Source organism: Carassius gibelio, chromosome A22 (assembly GCF_023724105.1).
Source record: "Carassius gibelio isolate Cgi1373 ecotype wild population from Czech Republic chromosome A22, carGib1.2-hapl.c, whole genome shotgun sequence".
NCBI classification, from domain to species: Eukaryota; Metazoa; Chordata; class Actinopteri; order Cypriniformes; family Cyprinidae; genus Carassius; species Carassius gibelio.
In genome coordinates, this window is record NC_068392.1 from 15,923,007 (window position 1) to 15,947,223 (window position 24,217).

The window sequence follows — 24,217 nt, forward strand, 5'->3', positions numbered from 1 at the left end:
TTGTTTAACCACTAGACGGCCTTATTGATGTTTAATATATACATGCATTTAGCTCTACTCTAGTTGCTCAAAACAGTATTGCTAGTCATAACTGCTTATTTTTTAGGTTTTGCTTTTTAACGTACATTTAGACATTATCAAACACTCGCAATCAAATGATGCATTAAAAAGGTTCATTACTGACAAGCAAATTAGGAATTTAACCCAATGAAGAAGTTTAAATTCTTTTAACAAAACATAATAATAATTAAAAACAACAGAGTTATATTGCAACTCTGGTACAGCGATACGCAGTAAGATATACATATAAAAGATGTTGCATTACTTGTCAACCAGAGAATACCTGAATGACAAGATGAATCTAGTGTCTTAAAACCTATAAAAGTGTTTTACAAATAACTGATACATATCATAGAACACAAATTTCTTTCTTGGCAAGTCGTGATAGCTGGCGTTGTTAATTGTTCGGGCATCGACCAATAAAATGTCTTAATTTGCACCAAAGCCCCGCCCCCGGCTCTGCTCTCTCACATCTGCATATACAAGTGCACAAGTGAGTTTTGCTAAAGGAATACTGGGAGCAGCAAAAGTCAGAGCACTAAGATGTGAACTTGTCCTGCCAGATCTGAGAGGTTGTAAATGCTGTCTTGACGTTGTGCAGTGAAACTGAAGTTAAGTGCAAAAGAAAAAATGTTGTAAACATTTATGTATGTCATTTTCTTTGTGTGAATGTCATTTTACACATTTGTAAATTATTAATCTACAACATCCAATTCAAAACACAGTTGTTTTGATCATTGTCTGTGTGTGCAAATTGAAAGATTCAGCTTTTCACATTAGAGCTGTGAGTGTAAATTTCAACATACAAATATTAATATGACAAGTTCCTTTTGTCCTGACACTCGTAAAGAAAAACTTCCATATCTTCCTTAATTTGGAATCGAAACATGAAAGGCTCTTTGGGCAGTTGTCTATCATCATTCATTTCTGCCTGATCAAGTTGAGGAAGGGCTTTTTCCTGGTCTTTCTTGTTTGATTTCATACACAGCTCTTCCACACAGTTTTTTTTTTTTTTCATTTTCATTAACTTTTGTTTGCGGGAATTGAGAAACTTGTGTATTAAATAAATTCAATGCAGAAAGACTGAAGTAATTTAAGTCTTTGGTTCTTTTAATTGTGAGGATTTTGGCTCACATTTAACAAAAACCCACCAATTCAGAATCTCAAAAAATGTGAATATGGCGACATGCCAATCAACTAATCAACTGCAACTAAAACACCTGCAAAGGTTTCCTGAGGCTTTAAAATGGTCTCTCAGTTTGAATCACTTGGCTACACAATCATGGGGAAGACTGCTGATCTGACAGTTGTCCAGATGACAATCATTGACACCCTTCACAAGGAGGGTAAGCCACAAACATTCATTGTCGAAGAAGCTGGCTGTTCACAGAGTGCTGTATCCAAGCATGTTAAAGGGGGGGTGAAATGCTAGTTTTCACTCAATATCCTGTTAATCTTGAGTACCTATAGAGTAGTACTGCATCCTTCATAACTCCAAAAAGTATTTAGTTTTATTATATTCATAAGAGAAAGATAGTCTGTACCGATTTTACGCACTAACAAGGAGGCAGAGATATTTTAAGCAGTTTTACTCACCGCCTGTGGTTCCAGCACACAATCGTGACCCTTTTTCGTTGGGATTGCATCATCCTTAAGAAATAAACGATACGCAAATCCGTCGTCAAACTGGGCCTTGTTTGTAAAACAAATGCAGGGAACAAACACAAACACTTGCACAACTCCATTCATGCTCTGTAAAAATAAACTCCATCCACTGGTCCCTTAATGCTGTTTTTTCTTTGGTAATCTGTGCAGGGTTGTCTTGCCCTAGCAACCAAAAACACACTCCTTTTGTGACATTTCGCGACGCTCTCACTCTGATCAGTGATCGTCTGTGCACAGCCTCTCTCTGCTCTACTATATGGGAGCGCGCGCTCTTCCAGCAAACGTGCACTCAGGACCCATATAAGGAAATTCCGCTCCATCTAACGTCACACAGAGCCATACTCGAAAAAAACTTTCCGAAACTTGTGACAAACCGGAAGGAGTATTTTTGGAACAGAAATACTCCTTCAAACGTACAACTTAATTTTTGAAACTTTGTCCATGTTTAGCATGGGAATCCAACTCTTTAACAGTGTAAAAAACTCAGTATGCATGAAATAGCATTTCACCCCCCCCCCCCCCCTTTAACAGAAAGTTGAGTGAAAGGAAAAGTGTGGAAGAAAAAGATGCACAACAAACTGAGAGAACTGCAGCCTTATGAGGATTGTCAAGCTTAATAAATTCAAGAATTTGATTAAACTCCACAAGAATAGACTGACGCTGGGGTCAAGGCATTCAGAAGTGTCAAGGAATTTGGCTACAGTTGTCATTTTCTTCTTGTTAAGCCACTCCTAAACCACAGACAACTTCAGAGGCGTTGGGGTAATGGTCTGCTTGTATTGGTGCATTGTGTTTTTTTGAAAACCAAAGTCACTGCACCCGTTAACCAAGAAATCTTGGAGCACTTCATGCTTCCTTATGCTGACCAGCTTAACAAGAGACCAAACAATGCAGATGAGCTGAAGACCACTGTCAAAGAATCCTGGGCATCCATACCACCTCAGCAGTGCCACAAAATGATCACCTCCATGCCCCGCCGAATTGAGGCAGTAATTAAAGCAAAAGGAGCCCCTACCAAGTATTGAGTACATGTACAGTAAATTAATATGCTTTCCAGAAGGCCAACTATTTCCTAAAAACGTTTATTATTTTTTCTAATAGCATTACATTCAATTGATCTAACACTGTAGGGATGACAAGCGAATAGATGCATATTATAAGTATGTGTGTACATATATATATTTATTTTATTTGATATATAAAATAAAACACTGCTCCCAGTGAATATGATTGCAGAAAAGATCTGCTCATTAAGGTTTGTTAATGAGCGGTGCTGAAAGCTTCCCTGAGGAGGAGAGAGGAAATTCCTGCCTGATCATTTTCTATAATCAACTTTCAATCAATCTTTTTCAATCAACAGTTGTCTCCGCGGTGTCAAGTCAAGTTACCTTTATTTATATAGCGTTTTAAACAAAATACATTGCGTCAAAGCAACTGAACAACATTCTTTAGGAAAACAGTGTGTCAATAATGCAAAATGATAGTTAAAGGCAGTTCATCATTGAATTCAGTGATGTCATCTCCATGTTCAGTTTAAATAGTGTCTGTGCATTTATTTGCAATCAAGTCAAAGATATCGCTGTAGATGAAGTGACTCCAACTAAGCAAGCCAGAGGCGACAGCGGCAAGGAACGAAACTCCATCAGTGAAAGAATGGAGAAAAAAAACCTTGGGAGAAACCAGGCTCAGTTGGGGGGTCAGTTCTCCTCTGACCAGACGAAACCAGTAGTTCAATTCCAGGCTGCAGCAAAGTCAGATTGTGCAGAAGAATCTTCTGTTTCCTGTGGTCTTGCCCTGGTGGTCCTCTGAGACAAGGTCTTTACAGGGGGTCTGTATCTGGGGCTCTAGTTGTCCTGGTCTCCACTGTCTTTCAGGGCAGTAGAAGTCCTTTCTAGGTGCTAATCCACCATCTGGTCTGGATACGTATTGGATCCGAGTGACTGCAGTGACCCTCTGATCTGGATATAGACTGGATCTGGTGGCTACGGTGACCTCGGAATAAGAGAGAAACAGACTAATATTAGTGTAGATGTCATTCTTCTAATGATGTAACAAGTACATCGGGTGTTATGGGAAGTGTTCCCGGTTCCGGTTTACCTAATTAATGCAGCCTAAAAATCCTTTAACAGATTTGGATATTAAAAGCATATTAGTATTTTATGTGTAAGCCAGGTTAAAGAGATGGGTCTTTAATCTAGATTTAAACTGCACGAGTGTGTCTGCCTCCCGAACAATGTTAGGTAGGTTATTCCAGAGTTTAGGCGCCAAATAGGAAAAGGATCTGCCACCTGCAGTTGATTTTGATATTCTAGGTATCAAATTGTTTTGAGAACTTAGCGGACGTAAAGGATTATAATGTAAAAGAAGCTCATTCAAATAATGAGGTGCTAAACCATTCAGGGCTTTATTAGTAATAAGCAATATTTTAAAATCTATACAATGTTTGATAGGGAGCCAGTGCAGTGTTTACAGGACCTGGCTAATATGGTCATACTTCCTGGTTCTAGTAAGAACTCTTGCTGCTGTATTTTGGACTAGCTGTAGTTTGTTTACTAAGCGTGCAGAACAACCACCCAATAAAGCATTACAATAATCTAACCTTGAGATCATAAATGCATGGATTAACATTTCTGCATTTGACATTGAGAGCATAGGCCGTAATTTAGATATATTTTTGAGATGGAAAAATGCAGTTTTACAAATGCTAGAAACGTGGCTTTCTAAGGAAAGATTTCAATCAAATAGCACACCTAGGTTCCTAACAGATGACAAAGAATTGAAAGAACAACCATCAAGTCTTAGACAGTGTTCTAGGTTATTACATGGAGAGTTTTTAGGTCCTATAATTAACACCTCTGTTTTTTTAGAATTTAGCAGTAAGAAATTACTCGTCATCCAGTTTTTTATAATCGACTATGCATTCCATTAGTTTTTTCAAATTGGTGTGTTTCACCGGGCCGTGAAGAAATATAGAGCTGAGTATCATCAGCATAACAGTGAAAGCTAACACCATGTTTCCTGATGATATCTCCCAATGGTAACATATAAAGTGTGAAGAGTAGCGGCCCTAATACTGAGTCTTGAGGTACTTGTGATCGATATGATACATCTTCATTCACTGCTATGAACTGATGGCGATCATATAAGTACGATTTAAACCATGCTAATGCACTTCCATTAATGCCAACAAAGTGTTCAAGTCTATGCAAAAGAATGTTGTGGTCAGTTGTGTCAAACACAGCACTAAGATCCAATAAAACTAACAGACTAATAGAGAGATACAACCACGATCAGATGATAAGAGCAGATCATTTGTAACTCTAAGGAGAGCAGTCTCAGTATTATGATACTGTCTAAATCCTGACTGAAAATCCTCACATATACCATTATTCTCTAAGAAGGAATATAATTGTGAGGATACCACCTTTTCTAATATCTTGGAGAGAAAAGGGAGATTCGAGATTGGACTATAATTAACTAGTTCTTTGGGGTAAAGTTGTGGTTTTTTGATGAGAGGCTTAATAACAGCCAGTTTGAATGTTTTGAGGACATATCCTAATGACAATGAGGAATTAATAATAGTCAGAAGAGGATCTATGACTTCTGGAAGCACCTCTTTTAGGAGCTTAGATGGTATAGGGTCTAACATACATGTTGTTGGTTTAGCATCTACTTTAGATGATTTAACAAGTTTCTTTAAATTCTTCCTCTCCTATAGTAGAGAATGAGTGGAACTGTTCCTCAGGGGGTCTATAGTACACTGTCTGATGTGATACTGTAGCTGACGGCTGAATGGTTGCAATTTTATCTCTAATAGTATCGATTTTAGAAGTAAAGTAGTTCATAAAGTCATTACTGCTGTGATGTTGGGTAATGTCAACAACTGTTGAGGCTTTATTTTTTGTTAATTCAGCCACTGTATTGAATAAATACCTGGGGTTATGTTTGTTTTCTTCTAAAAGAGAAGAAAAGTAATCGGATCTAGCAGTTTTTTATGTTTTTCTGTAGGATAGGTTACTTTCCCGCCAAGCAATATGAAATACCTCTAGTTTTGTTTTCCTCCAGCTGCGCTCCATTTTTCGGCCTGCTCTCTTTAGGGTGCGAGTATGCTCATGTGCCATTTTTATATGAAGAATAAATGCAACATCAAATGCTATATTAATCCAACTCTAGTAGACTGTGACGTGTTGCATTGATTGAACACCACCAACAAATTAATCTCACAGTTGTTCATAACACCACAAAATTATTTAGAGCAATTAAGGTTTCTGGTACCACAAGGTACAACACCAAAGTTAAAAGCAATATGATTAATGCCACACTCTAAAGAAAGGAAAGGTTTTTCTGGAGATTCATCATGATTTCTATTAGCAGACATTTATAAATATAACCATAATTGTAGTTAAATAAAATAAACAAATAAAGATGGTCACGTACCGAGCCTCGTCTGGAGTCTGCTCTCTAAACAGAGCCCTGTAGATTACTGAAGCTGACATTCCCTCAATAATCATTCCCTCAATAATCCCTCAATAATCAACCGTAAACTTTCTGCTTACTTCCCATACAAGGGCTTTTATAATCACATATAAAGTATATGGTGTTTAGTCATGGTCTTGGACAAAAGGCCAAGTTCAGCAAACAAAGATTCACAACAACACATGTAAACAGATTTTAAACATTTATTGTTGTCAGGAGCATTTAATTTGTGCTGTGAGTTAATTATCTGGTTACTGACTGCAACTTTATACAAAATAGAAATAGACAGATGAGAAAAGCACAGAACAAGTCTTGCAGAAAGTATGAATATCACATTATTTCATTGTTCCTGACACTAGAACTATGTGATTAGGACAAATACAGTCTCTCATGCATATTTAGGTATTATGTTCATTTATTTATATATATAACACACACTGGTGTGTAAAATTTCAGCACATATACATAAGCTTTATACTTAAACATGGAGTGAGATGTGTTTATATACTTTATATACTGTACAGACTTCATATTTTCATGCAATTTATCCGTGTTTGGCTTGAGTCTTGAGATCCTGTTCAAAATCCAGAAAGTGAAGATTTGTATCTTGAAATGGTTTCAGGTTGCTTCTGTTTCTTCCATCAACAAGAAGCTTTAAAAATCTTTAATAGTCCTTAAAAGTTAATTCAGATTTAACATTCAGCCAAAAACATATTTGTTCTTATTGACATAATTATTGTAGTCACTATTAAGAGCTATGACTGTAAGAGCTGTTCAAATATTCCTTAACATTTTTAAAAATAGCACACACAGATAATATAATCTGAATTTAGGCCCATAATATGTGGAGCCATTCAGGTGTAATCAAAGACTCACCTATGACCACAATGATCAGAAGAGCGTTGATTCCAGCAGAGATGAGGATAATCTGCCATTGTGTCTGATTCTGATTAATATACTTCACCACTGTATGATTCTTGTTCTCTAGATTTAGAGTTAGTTCTGTGCAATCATTGAAATGGTTTAACATTAATATTGAATATTTTGTGTCTATAAAATTATTTAGTGTTTAATTTCAGTGAATGGTCACTTACCAGCGATGTACAGTCTGGTGCCGTTGTTGTATTTTGGAGGTGGACTTGAGGTCACACAGTAATAAAGTCCTAAATCATCAAGAGTGACATTATTTATGAACAGATGATGTTTACCCTGCACTGAATATTTGTGTTTAAATGTTTTAGCATAGTAAAAATTAGCTGAAGTTGTAGAAGAGAGTAATATCATCACTGGAGGATCTGGTAGTTTCAGTAATAACCAGTTAACCTCCTGTTCATCAAGATCACAGTTTATAGACACATTTAGACCCAAATCTGTTAGTTGATCTGTTAAAGTCTCTGCTGATTGACACCATATGAGCAGAACTGTGAAATAAAACACACACACACACACACACACACACACTCAATGGCTTATTATAGTCTCAAAAAACATTAGAAATCAACATATAAAGAAAAATAAACCATTCATGAAGAAGAATAAACTCACAGAGAAGGAGCTTGAAGATCTTCAGGATGTTCAAACACTTCAGCATGATGCAGTCTTGTTTCTTTCACACGGGTTTAGAGCAGCTTTCTAAATAACAGGGACCTGAACCACAGTCAAGAGGAAGTTAAGACAGGTTTGCTTCTGATCTAGTGTTGTGTCCGTTTGGTCAAATCTCAAACACTGACCCACGTATAACCTGTTGTCATTAAAAATAATGATGATAATAATAATAATAAAATAGAAATCACATTTTTCCTCTTAATGCAAAGCAACAGGAGAAAGCCACACTGGTCTCTTCACATAGCCGCTCCAAACAATCATGTGGTGAAATAATCTTTGTTAATAAATAAAATAAAGCTGTTCATTGTTAGTTCATTATAATAAATGGAAACTTGCTGATTATTGCCATGATATTTTGTGTCCTTTTCACTCGGTCAAACTTTAACCCACATGATGCATGCAAGTGTGTGAGATCATGCTGTTCATCAAGCCACCAAACCAGTGGAAAACGTAATTTGCAATATACATGCCAAAAAAAATCTCTTTAGCGTGACATGAGCAGATTGTAATTGGAAGACGGACACAGAGGATCTAAGCACAAATGAACATTTAATGGAAACCAAACCAAGAACCAAGAGAAGATACAGACATGAGCAGGAAAAACTACAAAGGACTACAAACATGGTAGTAGAAACAGGAAGTACAACAGAAGTCTATACTTTGAGTTTACTCTGAATACAGTTTTATGAGAGAGGTCTGGCACTACACATATCATTTTATGAGATCCGAGACTTCATGAAACTGAAAGCATTTCACACAATTTGATTAGTTCTGTCAATCTCACCGATGGTAAGCACTAAAAGTGTCCCTGCTTCCGGGAGTTTGAGAGTTTGAATACCCTCCAAAAATGTTTTCTGGCATGTTTGAATACTTTTGACTCCAGCTGGACTGCTGGAGGGGTTGAACAGTTATGACTAACATGTCTGAACTATTTAAACAACTGTTTCTACACATTCAGATACTGCAAGTCTACATCCACATTCATCCGGATAAGATATGGACTTTGGTTTCAGAAGTTCTCCATCCACACTAGTGCAGGCTACTTCCAGATATTTTCCAAAAGTTGTTTAAAATGCTGATATTACCTTATTGTGTGTTTGTTTAACATCATAAAGTTCATTGAGACCTAGCCTAAAGTTATTATAAACTATAACATAATAAAACACAAGCACACTGCTCAAATTGGACACCTTTGAATGACCTGATCTGTTCTGTTTTCTTGTGGTCAATAACAGTAAAAGTCTTTTTGATCTGTCCATGTTTCAGCTTCATGTAAGTTGGAGGAAGATGGCCACTTAAGAACAGTGTAACTTTTTATTTAATTCTATTTTATTCCATTTAATATTTTTCCTGAGGTCCACTTATAATGTCAAGAGTTTGTGTTTATTGACGACACTCTTTATGGCCCTTGTTTCCTGTTGTTTCAGTATTAAACAAAGGAAATAGTTAAAGGAATAGTTCACCCAAAAAGAACATTTGCTGATATTTTACTCTCAGGCCATCCATGATGGAGATGAGTTTGTTTCTTCATCAGATTTGAACATATTTAGCATTATAACGATAGTGATTAGTCATTACATCACTTGATCAGAATGGATACCGGGTGCCGTCAGAATGAGAGTCCAAACAGCTGATAATAACATTGCAAAAACATAAGGGTAAGTAAACATTCCATATATGATAGGAACAATATGAACAATTGTTGGATAATTGTTGGATCAGACTTTAAAATTTCTGTCATGATCACAATTAAATGAAAACAGGCACAATAAAAATATATTGAAATATATTTTTTCACTCTTTCTCTCTCTCTCTCTCTCTCTCTATATATATATATATATTCACTGGCCACTTTATTAGGTACATCTTGTTAGTACCAGGTTGGACCCCTTATTCCTCAGAGATTTTGGTCCATATTGACATGACATCATCACACAGTTGCTGCAGATTTGTCAGCTGTACATCCATGATGCGAATCTCCCATTCCACCACATCCCAAAGCTGTTTTTGTGTATCTCGACAACAATCTGATGTTTTTCTCCCTCTCTCCAAGTTCACGTAAAACACGTATGCCGGGTCCTCCAGTGCCTTCTTGAGAACCGACTCTTTGTTAAGGCTGAGAAGTGTACCTTTCACGCGCGCACAGTTACTTTTTTCGGTCTGTTATCTCGGCAGAGGGGATTAGCATGGACTCTACTAAGGTTCAGGCGGTCACCGATTGGCCAGTCCCTGACACAGGCGCTGCACTTCAGTGTTTCCTTAATTTTTATCGACGTTTCATACAAAACTTTAGCCAAGTGGCCGTGCCGTTGAGTCCGCCCAGAGGCTTTTGATCTTCTTAAAACTCTTTTTACTACCGCTCCTATTCTTATGACCCCCAAAGTTTCTAGACAATTCATAGTCGAGGTCAACACTTCAGATGGGCGTTGGTGCTATTGTTTCTCAACGTTCCTCCTCAGATGAGAAGGTTCACCCCTGCGCTTATTTCTCTCACCGCCTATCGCCCACACACGTAATTACGATGTGGGGAATCGTGTACTGCTTGCCATTTGTTTAGCTTTGGGAGAATTGCGACGTGGTTGGAGGGGGCGGTCGTTCCGTTCATTGTCTGGACTGACCACAGGAACTTAGAGTACATCCGTTCCACTAAGAGACTAAACACGCGCCCGTTGGGCTTTGTTTTTTGCTCATTTCAATTTCTCAATTTCTTACCATCCCGGTTCTAAGAATGTGAAACCTGATGCTCTTTCCCGTCTTTTTGATTCCTCTGAGGTCCCCTCAACCCAGGAGGTTATTATTCCTCAGGGTCGTGTAGTTGGCGCTGCTATCTGGGGAATCGAGAGACTGGTAAAGCGCGCTCTTTCTCACTCCACCTCTCCTGAGAATCGCCTTTTTGTTCCTGTTTCTGCACGTTTAGCGGCCCTTCAGTGGGGTCACGCGTCCAAATTGACTGCCCATCCTGGCGTTAGGGGTACACTCACTAGTATTCGCCAATGCTTTTTGTGGCCCGTGCATGAACGAGATACGCGTCGCTTTATTGCCTTTTGCGCCGTGTGTGCCCAGACTAAGTTGAGTAACTCTCCTCCAGCGGGTCTTTTTAGACCTCTCCCCATCCCGTCACGTCCTTGATCACACATTGCCCTTGATTTTATCACTGGGCTTCCTCCGTTGGTGGGTAATACTCTGATACTTACCGTCGTTGATCGATTTTTTATCCCACTCGCTAAACTCCCCTCTGCCAAGGAGATGGCTCAGATTATGGTCAGTCATGTTTTCAAACTTCACGGTCTCCCCTCTAACGTTGTTTCTGATAGGGGCCTCAATTCACGTCCCAGTACTGGAAGGAATTTTGACGTTTAATCGGAGCTTCCGTCGGTCTTTTCATTGGGTTTTCACCCACAGACCAATGGTCAGGCTGAACGAGCCAATCAAATTGTCGGTCATATCTTGCACAGCCTGGCTTTTCGCAACCCTGCGTCCTGGACTGAGCAGCTCCCCTGGGCTGAATATGCCCGTAATTCCCTGCCCACGCCCGCCACCGGTCTGTTGCCGTTTCATTTCAACCTGCCACTCCCGTCTGTCTCCCGCAAATTGGCACCCCGGTTTATTGGTCCGTTTCAGATCATTAAGATTATAAACCAAGTTACTGTCAAACTCAAACTATCTCCTAACCTATGTCGCATTCACCCAGTCTTTCACGTTTCGTGCATAAAGCCTGTCATGCGTGCTTCTCTTCGCCCTACTCTTTCTTCCGTTCGTGTCAAGAGAGCTCCGGTTTACAGGGTTCATAAGCTCCTTGATATTCGCCGCCGGGGTCATGGACACCAGTTCTTAGTGTACTGGGAGGGGTATGGTCCTGAGGAGAGAAACTGGGTTCCCTCCCGGGATGTCCTGGACCTCTCCCTCATTAAAGATTTCCTCCATACCCGCCAGGGTCCTCCCTTGGTATCCGTCTCAGTCTCCCTCTACTGGTTACTCACTAACTCACACTCTCCATCACACTCACTCTCTTCCACACGCACCTTCACTCACCTCAGCTGTTTCTAGTTTGCTTTCAGCATTTGTGTTAATTCTCTCGCACCTGTTCTCCTTTCCCTCTGATTGTGTTTGCTACTTCTAGCTTCCCATTTCCCTGCTTCATTGCCAGATTATTCCTAGAGTTATCTATGCAGACGCTTTCTCTCCTTTCCATGTTCCTGTCTAGTCTGAGTCCTGTCTGGATCTGGTCTGTACAATTTACTGCTCTGTGTTTGCTGATTATTTGGTTGCTCTGCACTCTGTCCAGTTTACCTGCTGTTGTCTGCCGGCCTGAGCTTCCTACCCGCCAGCTGTGTGCCATACCTCCTCTGAGAGACTGGGTCTTGACACCGCCAGACCTGTTCCCTCTGCTGTGCTTTTTCTTTGTTTTTCATGAGGATATTGATGAATGATTTGCATTAATGAATGTGAGTGAGGAATCCCCAAATGTGATTAAACATGGATCTGATCAGCCAGCAGCTAACACCGCTACTGACAGGTGCTCAAGGTTGAGCAGACAGTGGCATTCAGCTCAGAGCTCAGCCGAGCCCAAGAGTCTGATAGTTGGTGACTCTATTATCAGAAACATTAATAGCAGGACTACAACAACATGCTGCCTTCCTCAAGCAACGGTCTCTGATGTGAACAAGGAATTTCAGACTATTCTGATGAAGCACAAGACTGCAAATCGAATAATCATCCATGTGGGAAAAATTATATTCGGAAAGAGCAGTCAGAACTTCCTTAAGAAGGAATTCAGCTAACTCTTTGAAACACTTTGAAGACTCAAAGTTCAGTCGTTCATCAGTGGACCATTCCCAACAAATATGTTTTCACAGTTGCTTGGGCTGAACACATGGCTACAAAGATCTTGTAATATAAAAGGAGTGAATTTCATCAACAACATATTTTCTGGGGAAATAGACAATTGTTTAAACCGGATGGCCTCCGCCCAAACAAACATGTTGCTAGAGCGTTTAAGGACAATATCTACTTTTCCCTCTGTCATCGTTCAGCAGAGTGTGTCAATCCATTCAGCACACACACACCGAATCCGAGTCATCATGTGGTTGACATATCCCACAAGGACACTGATAACTCCATGCAGCCAAAACAAGCACTGCTGATAGACACTCTCCCGGCTGAGCCCTGCCAACAGAGCTCCTCACAGACAGACTGTGATGTATCAAAACTGCTACAAGATTCAGCACCCAAAGACGACTTTCTGGAAAACAGCCAGGGAAGCCAGGACAACTTTCACAGCCACCGGAAACACCAGACACATTATCCCTCTCTCCAGCACCCAACTTCTGTGCTTTTCACAGAAAATGGAGGAATTGGTGTATACTGGGACTAAACTCTCTCACTCTTTTGCTGTAAGCCCGCAGATATCAACAAAAAAACGGCGGGCCCTTCAACCACCAAAGCCTGTGGGCTCTGCTCCTGTTAGAGCTCTCTGACCGCTGCCACAACTCCAGGGCCCAAACCCTGTATCTGCTGAAAGTGAACCAAAAACAACTGATAGCAGCCCTCAGTAGGGCTGTATTACTCTGACTTGTCTCAGACTTGTTGCGTTTGCACTTGGACTTGGCCATTTGACTCACCAAATGTTATCATTGGTCTCGACCGAGTCCAGCAAAAAAATTAAAAATAAAATAATAATAATATTCCTTCAAAACAAAATCACATTTGCATGATGTTGCGACTGAAAACGTTTGGAAACCGCTAGGTGCGCTGCTTTTTCCTTTTTTTCCAAAGCACTCTGTAGCCTGCTCTACACTTGAGCTCCAGTGGCGTCTGCTGCTGCTAGGCAACTGTGACCTGCTCTCCATGAAGACGCAGAAGTTTCAGCAAAGGATAAATGGATTTCCAGCACTAAAAATTCCTTCCAGTAGATCTGCTAATAAATTCTTTTTTAAAAAAAAAATGCTATCCTTGTATAGCTATGATCAGCTGTTTCTCCATCTTGGCTTAGCTTTCAGATTTGTTACAGGAAAGGATGTTCGTGACCAGTGGTTGTCACAGTCTTCAGCTGGTGGTAGTACAGTTTCCAGTCTGCCTGTTTGTCCCCCTCGGGGTGGTTTTTGTTAGTTTTGTTTCATTTTTTGTATTAAAAGGACCATTCTGCCTGCATTTGAGTCTTCACCTCTTTCTTACCGTGACAGAACAGATCAGACAACTTGAAGACTCAGTGGGAATTTTTTATACCCGGCTGCCAGACAACAGAGGATCCAGGCCCGTAGAGGGAAACAGAGAGAAAATAGACAGGAGAGAGCACATGGCACCAAATAACACACAACACTCACAAAAGGACAGTGTCATCTGGTTGCTCTCCCGGGCACACCAGCTGAAGACTGTGACAGTGGTGAACTTACTGCATTCTGAAAAGTTTAGATGTTTCTAACTTAATTTTCTGCCTGTTAGATTGTGTTTTATTTACGTCTACACCTAGATAGCCTTAAACTTACCATATACAATAATGAAATACTAATTAATGTTGTACAGTATAGGGGTTGCAAGATTAATGATTTCTACAAGTCGATTTTTTTATTAAAACAAATGGTTCATGCTACTGTAAATGAAAACACATTAAATGGTTGTTTTTTTATCAATAAATGCTTATTAATGTATAGCCTTATGCAACAATTACATATGTAAATTTTATACATATTTAAATTTGCATGTAACAGCCAGTATTTGTATCTGTAACAATCACAACATTTTTCGTATCTGCATTTGGATACAACATTGTACAGTTACTTGATAAGACCGTTATGACTTTTTATCTTTTGTCGTAGTTATCACTGAACAAGTATGTCATGTTAAACTAAAATTATTTATATTTAGAAAACTAAAATTTATTTTATATATTAAATTATTTATAATTATTAATTTCTAAAATAATATTTATCATGCAAGCAGAAAGATATCATGACAAACGCAGAACTCTTTAAGCGATTCTTAATGTTTAGTGAAGTGTGCGTGCCGCGTAAAAAAGCAAAAGGTAAAGATGCAAACATGCAGGACAAGTAGAAAATGTATCTGTATCCAAGCTGATTATTAGCCTACTCTTGAGAGAGAACTGGTTTGGTTTTTGAGAGACTGAGATGCGCAGCATGGCTGTTTGATTGTTGAGCGCGATGTGCTTATTAATTCATTCGTTTTAGGCAACAGCAATGTGGTGTTTGATTTGCGCACTCAGATCATTAGGATCGAGTCAGTTAGAAATACCAAGGGTTCACACCAAACAAGGGGAGTCCGCCTTTAGTTACTATACCGCCTGCAGTTGGAATCAGCTGCCAGACGGGATCAAATGTGCTAAAACACTAGTCAAATTTAAATCTAGATTTAAATCTCATCTGTTTAGCTGTGCATTTATTGAATGAGCACATTATATGATGATTGCACTATATTTTCACTGTTTTCTTTTTAAATGTAAAATCATTTTCTAACTGTTTTAAATTCATTTTAAATAAGTAAATTTTTTAATAATTTTAAAAATGCTTGTTTTGTTCTTGTTATTATTTTTATTCATTATTATTTTTCTTTCATGTAAAGCACTTTGAATTACCATTGTGTACGAAATGTGCTATATAAATAAACTTGCCTTGCCTAAGCTGACATCCAAACAGTCAAACCTATGTCACCAGGAAAGGTCCTCAAATGCAGAGGGGAGGGGCATTTTCATATTTTCCATTGCATTTTTTTTAGTAAATTAGAATTTTGATTAAAGACTATGAAGCCATTAAGATTTCTTAATTTCATACAGCAGTAGTGTTGTGCTTGTGAAATTGACTTAACTGTTTTATAGTGCATGCAAAGTTGAAAATATCTTCAGTTGTGTTAATATTCAATTATTATCAAAGAATTGCAGACTGTAGTTTCTCAAAACACTCTCGTGGTACTTTGATGAAACACTTGACTGTCATGTTGGCATCGCCGCCGTCTCAAGTCAGACAAAATTTCTTACCGCCACTCCATTCAAGTCAGATTGTTATCGTTTTGCGCAATGCTGCATGAAGTCGAACGCAACTATAGACCCCTTAATCGCTTAATGTCACTGTGGCGTCACCACTCTCGCTGGAGGCAAAAACAAAAGGCAGAACTCATAGCAGGTGCGCTAAAAGTTTGAGGTTTTGACTTTAAAATGTCTTCTTGTTGGGTTTTTGGCTGCCATAATAGAAGGAACAGCACTTTTGTTTCAAAACTAAAGTTTTACCGGATCCCAGCAGACATTCCTTCACAGAAATCAAGAAGAAAATTGTGGTTGAATGCAATATGGCGTACAGACTGGATGGAGATGATCATAAATAACGTGTTTGCAGTGCACACTTTATATCAGGTAAAATAATCTATGCATATGAACTGGTGTGTTGGTTTTATCTAGTAAATCAGCAAGTTTCTGTTTTATAGGTGAAAAGTCGCCAACCTTCAGCGCACTAGCTAGTTTAAATGTTAAACAAACATACAAACATAGTTTGGCTGGTCCTGCGACTTATAGTCAGTTGCGACTTATTTATCAAAATTAAATTGACATGAACCAAGAGAAATGAACTAAGAGACATGAAACAACAGAAAACATTACCGTCTACAGCCGCGAGAGGGCGCTCTATGCTGCTCAGTGCTCCTGTAGTCTACACTGAGCAGCATAGATCGCCCTCTCGCGGCTGAAGACGGTAATGTTTTCTCTTGGTTCTTGGTTCTAAATAAATGCGACTTATAGTCCAGTGCGACTTATATATGTTTTTTTCCTCATCATGACCTATTTTTGGACAATGCGACTTATACTCAGGTGCGACTTATAGTCTGAAAAATACAGTAAGCTGTTAACTTTTTCAATGTGGCTGACACTCTCTCGGAGTTAAAAAACAATATCCCGAAGTAATTAATTTACTCAAACATTACACTGAATGAACTGCTGTGAAGAGAGAGCTGAAGATGAACACGAGCCGAGCCAGATATCAAAATAAACGAAAGATTGACTCGAGTCAATCTTTCGTTTATTTCGTTTTCTGGCTCGGCTCGTGTTCAACTTCAGTTTCTGTCGGACGCGTCCGATTAGAGAACCGAGGAGCTGATGATACTCAGAATGTGTGATTCAGTGTGAAGCAGACTGAAAGACAGAGCGTCTGAACCAAACTGATTCTTTTGGTGATGGATTCTGAACTGATTCTGTGCTAGACAGGTCCAAATAGATACTTTGTGCACTCGGCTACAATAAAGAATGTATTTTTTGAGAAGGCTCAGACTTTACGGTGTCAGTACTAAGATTATGATGATGTTTTACAAGGCTGTATTGGAGAATGTGATCGGAAACGGAATACATCTTTGGTATGGTAATTTATCAGTACATCTGAAATCTAGGCTTGGACGTCTTATTAAGACAGCCATGAAGATCATGGGCAGAACAGAACCTTTTTATCTCCAGACCCTATATGAAAGATCTATACTGAGGGAGGCAAATAAGATTCTGTATGACATAACACATACCCTGTATTCTGAGTTTGAATTGTTGCCATCGGGGAGAAGATTACGAATGCCTAGCTGTAGACTAAACCATTTCAAGAACTCATTCATTCCTTCAGCTGTTAAGTTATATACAATAATATCAAGTAGAAATTATTATTCTAAGTTTGGTATTTGTGTAAGTTTTTTTTTTTTTTTTTTTTCTAATTGTGTATTTTTATTTTCTATTATTATATTATGTGTTTGTTTTATATTTTTTGTCAATGCAGTGGTTGTATACGTGAGGCTAAAACAAGTTTCCCATTGGGACAATAAAGTACACATAACCTAATGTTATGAGCCCAGGTAAACCGAAGGCTTGAATCAAGGGCAATCCTCGCAAATGACGTCATTACATCGAGCGCAAATGAACCAGTGAACCGTTTTCTTCAACCGGTCTATTGAATCGAACTGTCTGAATGAACTGGTTTGCGGAAAAGAACCAAACTTCCCATCACTACTGGTGATCCGAAAACCGATGCAACCGGTTCTTGACTCGTGAATGAGTCAATCTTTCGTTCATTATCTGTCTCGGCTCGGTGTTCATCTTCATCTCTCTCTTCACAGCAGTTCAGTCAGTGTACTGTTTGAGTAAATTACACCAGGATATTGGTTTGTTTTAACTCATAGGGAGTGTCAGCCACATTAAAAAAGTTAACAGCTTAAGTCATTTGTGGATTAATGCTTATTGGAGACACGGTTTGTTTAAAACGATTCAGTTATATTTGGTGAACTGGTTCAAGAAGATCCGGTTACATCGAATGATTCGTTCACGAACCGGATATCACAAACTGCTTTGTTTTGAACTCGCTCACAACAGACACGACCGAGAAGACAATGCTGAATAAACTCTTAGTTTTTGCTATTTTTGGATCAAAATGTATTTTCGATGCTTCAACAAATTCTAACTGACCCTCTGATGTCACATGGACTACTTTGATGATGTTTTTCTTATCTTTCTGGACATGGACAGTATACCGTAAACACAGCTTCAATGGAGGGACAGAAAGCTCTCGGACTAAATCTAAAATATCTTAAACTGTGTTCCGAAGATGAACGGAGGTCTTACAGGTTTGAAACAACATCAATAATGACATAATTTTAATATTGGGTGAACTAACCCTTTAATGTCACTTAAAATAATGTTACTATTATACTCTGACTAATTTTTTAATTAGATAATTTAGTAATTCTAAATATTTGACAAACCTAGTTTTCTAGAGTAACACTTTACAATAAGGTTTCTTTTGCTGACTGATGTATTAACTAACATTAACTAACTTATTAAACTTTGTTAGTTAAAGGGGGGGTGAAATGCTATTTCATGCATACTGAGTTTTTTACACTGTTAAAGAGTTGGATTCCCATGCTAAACATGGACAAAGTTTCAAAAATTAAGTTGTACGTTTGAAGGAGTATTTCTGTTCCCAAAATACTCTTTCCGGTTTGTCACAAGTTTCGGAAAGTTTTTTTCGAGTATGGCTCTGTGTGACGTTAGATGGAGCGGAATTTCCTTATATGGGTCCTGAGGGCACGTCTGCCGGAAGAGCGCACGCTCCCGTATAGCAGATCAGAGAGATTCACTGATCAGAGCGAGAGCGTCGCGAAAAGTCACAAAACAAGACAACCCTGCACAGATTACCAAAAGAGAAACAGCATTAAGGGACCAGTGGATGGAGTTTATTTTTACAGAGCATCAACGGAGTTGTGCAAGTGTTTTTGTTTGTTCCCTGCATTTCGAAGATGCTTGTTTTACAAACAAGGCCCAGTTTGACGCCGGATTTGCACATTGTTTATTTCTTAAGGATAATGCAGTCCCAACGAAAAAGGGTCACGATCGTGTGTTGGAACAGCATGTGGTGAGTAAAACTGCTTAAAATATCTCTGTGTTGTTAACTTAGCTATTAGCGCATAAGCACATCAAGTAAACAACATGCGATGTTGTCATCAAACTGCACTTTCCACATGTACAGTTTAAAAAAAAAAAAAAAAAAAAAAAAAGACGACATAAAGTGGAACTTAGTCATTTTCCAAAACCATACAGTTTCAGTACATACCACATAGAGACGCCTTTGCTGATGCTGCTCTTGTTAAATTTCAGCCTCTGGATCTGTGTCACAGCTACCGAACGCTCTCAACGCAAAAGCCTACTGGCGCTAGTGATTCTTTAGCTCCGCCCACACGTCACGACTCCAGCCGGTGGTGTTTTTCGGGAAAATCGGTACAGACTATCTTTCTCTTATCAATTTAATAAAAATAAAGACTTTTTGGAGTTATGAAGGATGCAGTACTACTCTATAGGTACTCAAGATTAACAGGATATTGAGTGAAAACGAGCATTTCACCCCCCCTTTTATAAAAAATACAGCTGCTTGTTGTTTGTTCTTGTTAGTTCACTTCACAGTTCATTAACTAATGTTAAAAACAACTTTTGACTTCAGCTTAAGAACAATTAGTGCGACTATAACCGTGTTAAGAGAAGTTCTCGAAAAATAATTGTAATTTTGTTTTTGATTACTGATAAATCAAGACCGACACTGGCGGCGGTGATGACGTCAGTAACCCGATCCATGAAGTTTTAAGGGTACTTTCAAAAGTAATTTAAAATAATATTCTTAATATTTTAAACGCCGTTTTTATCTTGGAAGAATTACTTTTTTTAGAATTATTTTTTAACAGCCAGATTTCGCATTACATTTTTCGTTTCACCAATGAGAACACTTTTGGCACACACCCCTTTTGGCATGTCCATTGCTCCAGGCTGCAGCCACCCCTAATGCCTCCGTTAGTCTAGTTCAGCGTTTCTCAAACTGTGGGGCGCGCCCCACTGGTGGACAGGAGAAGGGTCTGGCTGCAGACCATGGGCGAGTGGAGCTCCACTCTCAAACCGGAAGTACGTCACCTCCACTTGAAAACATCAAGATGGCGTCGCCGGGAGTACTTCAAACTTAAAATCAGGTAATTTTATCTCTGCATCGCTAAAATGGTGAACTGACGCTGTTGTAACGTGCAGTGTAATAAAAACGCACAGGGCTTACGTGAAATTACTCACAAAAGGATTAATAAACACTATGGATTTATAGATTTATATCGCGAGCAATGTTGATGTCAATCCTGTAATGAAGAGACTTTGCAAATATCTTTAGTTCATTCTTCCATCCGCTGAAGTGAGGTTTAACCTTTAAAAAATTTACATCTATGAATCTAGTATTTGCACAAAGTAATTAAGTTATTTATCAAAAAGTCTAGGATCTTTTCCTTCAACAATACTCCAACCTTAACTGAGATCACAGTCAAAGGGTGTATTGATATCTGTTTGAAATGAAGTCAGTTTTGAAATTCCAGCCAAAAAGTCTGTACAGATTCACATTGGAAAAACATATGATCTACAGTTTCAATATCTTTCTCACAGAACCTGCATGACTTGTTCTCACAATTAAATCTTTCTTGTAGGAAGTTATTAGATGGATAAATGTCCTTTAGGATTTTAAATGTTACTACTTTTGGCTTTAGGAAGAACTGGATAAGTAAAATAACACTTCCTTATTTTCTTTGCCTCTTCTTCACTAAATTCTTGAAGAACATACTTTCTTTTCAGTTGACTGGGGAAGTACAGTTTGGATAATACATTTCTGAAAAACTTATTTGTTAATTGTTTGCTCTTTAAATTTTTACCTTCAGTACATGATGGATAGCATAGATGTAACTTAGTTTTTGGTGGCTTGTGGTAAAATAATGTAGTAAATAATGAAAGGACACGATTGTTTTGTATGTGTATGCCTTTATCATTTGTTATATAATGTTAAAAAGGTCATATGAGGTGGTTGTTTTCATATTTAATTTTTCATTCACTTCCAGGGATAGGATTGGCATGGAAGATGCAGCACTCTTTACATTTTAAATTTGTTGCCACCCTAGAAGTCAAAGTCTTTTTACATGTGACATTAACATGTACATATTTATTTTTTCTATTTTGTTGTTCTGTTATTCTATTGTTTTACTTTTTGTTTCAGATCAAATGTATATCAAGTGTTATCCATCCTTGATAACACCTCCACAAATAGAGACTGGAACTTCTGAGCACCATCACCTTGTCTGCTTTGGGACTGTCATAGGAGAATGATGCAGTACTATTCTGTGTTGAATTTACAAAACGTCAGTACACAGACATAGTTTTGTTCCAGTTTTGCTGTGCTCATGTCTTCTTTGTGTCCCCAGCCCAGCAATCAGATGCATCAGAACAACAAAGCACAACTGTGGTGGACCAGGCACCTTCAGCAACAAGTAAATTGCTTTAACTTTAATGATAATGAAATGTCAGTATTGTAATTAAACTTGACCCATCTGACGTAATTGTTCATGCCAGAGATTTAACAACACTGTCAGTCAGGAGCATATTTAACAGGAGCCACACTCAACTGGCTTGATGGTGACTTCAGTAAGTGTGGTTGACCCTCTTGTTTTTGTGGCTATAATAATTAGGCTAAGTAAACTCACTCTCTTCCATTTCCCTAACATGAAACTTGACTGAAACATGAAAATGATACTTAACCGGTGCAGTGAAGATATTTAAAGAAACACTATCACTATCTAAAGTACAGAAAGCCTTACATCATCTCTAGGTCCAGTCGCCTACAGTGCAGCCAGCTTCACAAAGACTGTGGGGCTGGTCACCAGGAAAATGGACAACAGGGAGTGCTTTTGGGGTTTTACTCCTCAGATGACCACCCTGGCTACTGTAGCTAGGATTGCTTCACAGACGATGGAGGTCTTGAAGAGTAAAGTGTGCGTGCGTGCGCACACATTGTGTTTTTACTGTAACAATTATGGTCACTTGCAGTTAATTTGTTTTTAGTGTAGTGTAAGATGTGTTAATTATTATTATTACTCAAAAACCATTAAAACTTCTAAATTGTGGAAGTTATTCTTCATTATGTTACTGTGGTTATTTTGTATATGTTATTATTTCGATTAAAATACAAAATTCAACACACAAATTCTGGTTGAGGTATTATTTTAATAATTTATTTAATATTTCATTATTTTTTCACTGCTAAATATTACAAACATAGGGTTAACTTTCTAAAATGTATGGAATGTTACATTGTCAGTTGTACATTGGTAAAACAAACATGAACAAAAGGCAGAAGCCCTAAAAATATGGATTGTGGATGTCGGTAGTGCAAATTGCTGAGGGGAAATAAAAAAAAAATTGCTGTCGTGTCATAAACCGTGAAAGATTAGTATATTATTATTTTAATTATTTCTACTAGGTAAAAGTAACAACGATAAAAGTACAGGACATATGAACATTACGTACAAAGAGGTGACATAACTTGCAAAGCACCCCTTATACATGTATATAACAAGTAATAATATAAAACGAAAGTTTGGTGGAGTTGACGTATTTTCGCTCTTGAATGGAGCTCCACTCGCCGCCATGGAGGTGACGTAATTCTACGGAAAGTGTTGCCCGGTCCAACATGGCGGCCGCATCATTAGTGGAGGCGACGTAATTCCACGGAAAGTATGGCCCGGTCCAACATGGCGGCGGCGTCGCTAGTGGAGGTGATGTATTTCCGCTCTTGAGTGGAGCTCCACTCGCCCATATGTCTGCAGCCAGACCCTCTTGGGAATCTGGAGCAAGGCCGCGCATTATGGGCCTTTCACACAGGACGCGGCTTGCGCCGCACAAGGACGTTTTGTTGCTGCGTCGACCAAAGCGCAAGTGCAGCGGTGCGCATCATTTGCGTGCTTGCGCGCACGCCGCGGTTCTCTGGGATTTTTATTTTATTTCGGTCCCACATATGGGATTTAGAATGTTCAGTGTCGTGACATCACTGCCAGATTAAAATTATGCTTTCGCGCGTTGGTTGGCGCTGAGCCAGAGACGGACGCGCTCAGCGCTGTCATATATCACAACTATACAGTGTTTTCAACCTCATAAAGTTTATTTTAGGTTTCAGCCATTTTAATACACCTAATCACTAGTGTAACAATACATTTGGAGTTTGTAATACACACTGATATCTGTAGAAGCAGCAATAAGAATCTATTCAAATATAATTTGCCGACGTGTGTTATTTCATGGATTATGGATCCATTCAATGCAGCAGGTTGGTATTTTGACATTTTATTGAATATTATACTCATATATTATACATGCATTTTATTTATGGTATGCCACTTATTAACTGGAATAGACTGTTGTCAAATATATTTCTTTGTCTTTATTATGCAATGACAAATAAAGTAAGCCTATTTATTTATGTTCTGTCTGCAGCACCTGCTGATTTTGGGTCTGCTGAGGAGGACCAGTTTATTGATCTGACATGACTCCACCCTGAGGCTCAGGTTTATAGCTCAGAATCTTAGTGAATTCGGGTTTGGAGTGGAGAGGGAGTATCATCCACTCCAGTGTTCGAACTATACCGTGTCCTTTGGGGGAGCCCACTTCTTTTTTTTGGGGGGGGGGGGGGGGGGGGGGGTAGAGGTCGTGCACATGCGCATGCCTCAAATAAGGACTTACAACAGCTACAAGTGTATGCACTTTACATTATCGACACGAGTGTCTCAAAAAAGGACATATAATGACTTACAAAGATACATAACAGCTACAATATGCACTATTATACTTTATCGACACAAATTGATAGGTCAGGATGACAGCCTTGAATGATGTTGCGCTCTCCTCCGTTAATTTAGAATTCACCTCAATTACTTTATTTGCCAGAATCGCCTTTTGCTTAGTCAATGCCACTTCAATGGCCATCTTGTGTGCAATGCTGTCCCTGTATTTATATATAATTTTTCGCGACTGGTTCTGAGCATTAATCATTAATCCACTCCTCAGACAAGTGCGTGCCAGGTACCTTTTCAGACAGAAGAA

At 38.7% G+C, this 24,217-nt stretch overlaps 1 protein-coding gene and 1 long non-coding RNA gene across 8 annotated transcripts in view; one reads left to right on the forward strand and one right to left on the reverse strand.

Annotated features, from left to right (window-relative positions):
• LOC127942625 (uncharacterized) overlaps nucleotides 1–24,217 on the reverse strand; it is an 82,496-nt gene that overhangs the window by 39,399 nt on the left and 18,880 nt on the right. For 2 of the 7 annotated variants that reach the window (XM_052538486.1, XM_052538478.1), the window contains exons 2-4: nucleotides 7,747–7,848; nucleotides 7,296–7,622; nucleotides 7,078–7,203 (exon numbers count right to left, since the gene is read on the reverse strand). The exons of 1 other annotated variant lie outside the window; for it this stretch is intronic. In XM_052538486.1, coding sequence (XP_052394446.1) covers nucleotides 7,078–7,203; nucleotides 7,296–7,622; nucleotides 7,747–7,792 — 499 coding nt within the window. In that variant the 5' untranslated portion in view covers nucleotides 7,793–7,848. Of the gene's footprint in view, nucleotides 1–7,077; nucleotides 7,204–7,295; nucleotides 7,623–7,746; nucleotides 8,707–24,217 lie in introns of those variants that run through there. 4 more of the 7 variants (XM_052538480.1, XM_052538482.1, XM_052538479.1 and 1 more) reach the window with 4 other exon arrangements.
• On the forward strand, nucleotides 20,161–22,325 carry LOC127942626 (uncharacterized). The gene is made up of 2 exons (XR_008149352.1): nucleotides 20,161–20,286; nucleotides 21,342–22,325. It is a non-coding gene; the product is annotated as an uncharacterized LOC127942626 (long non-coding RNA).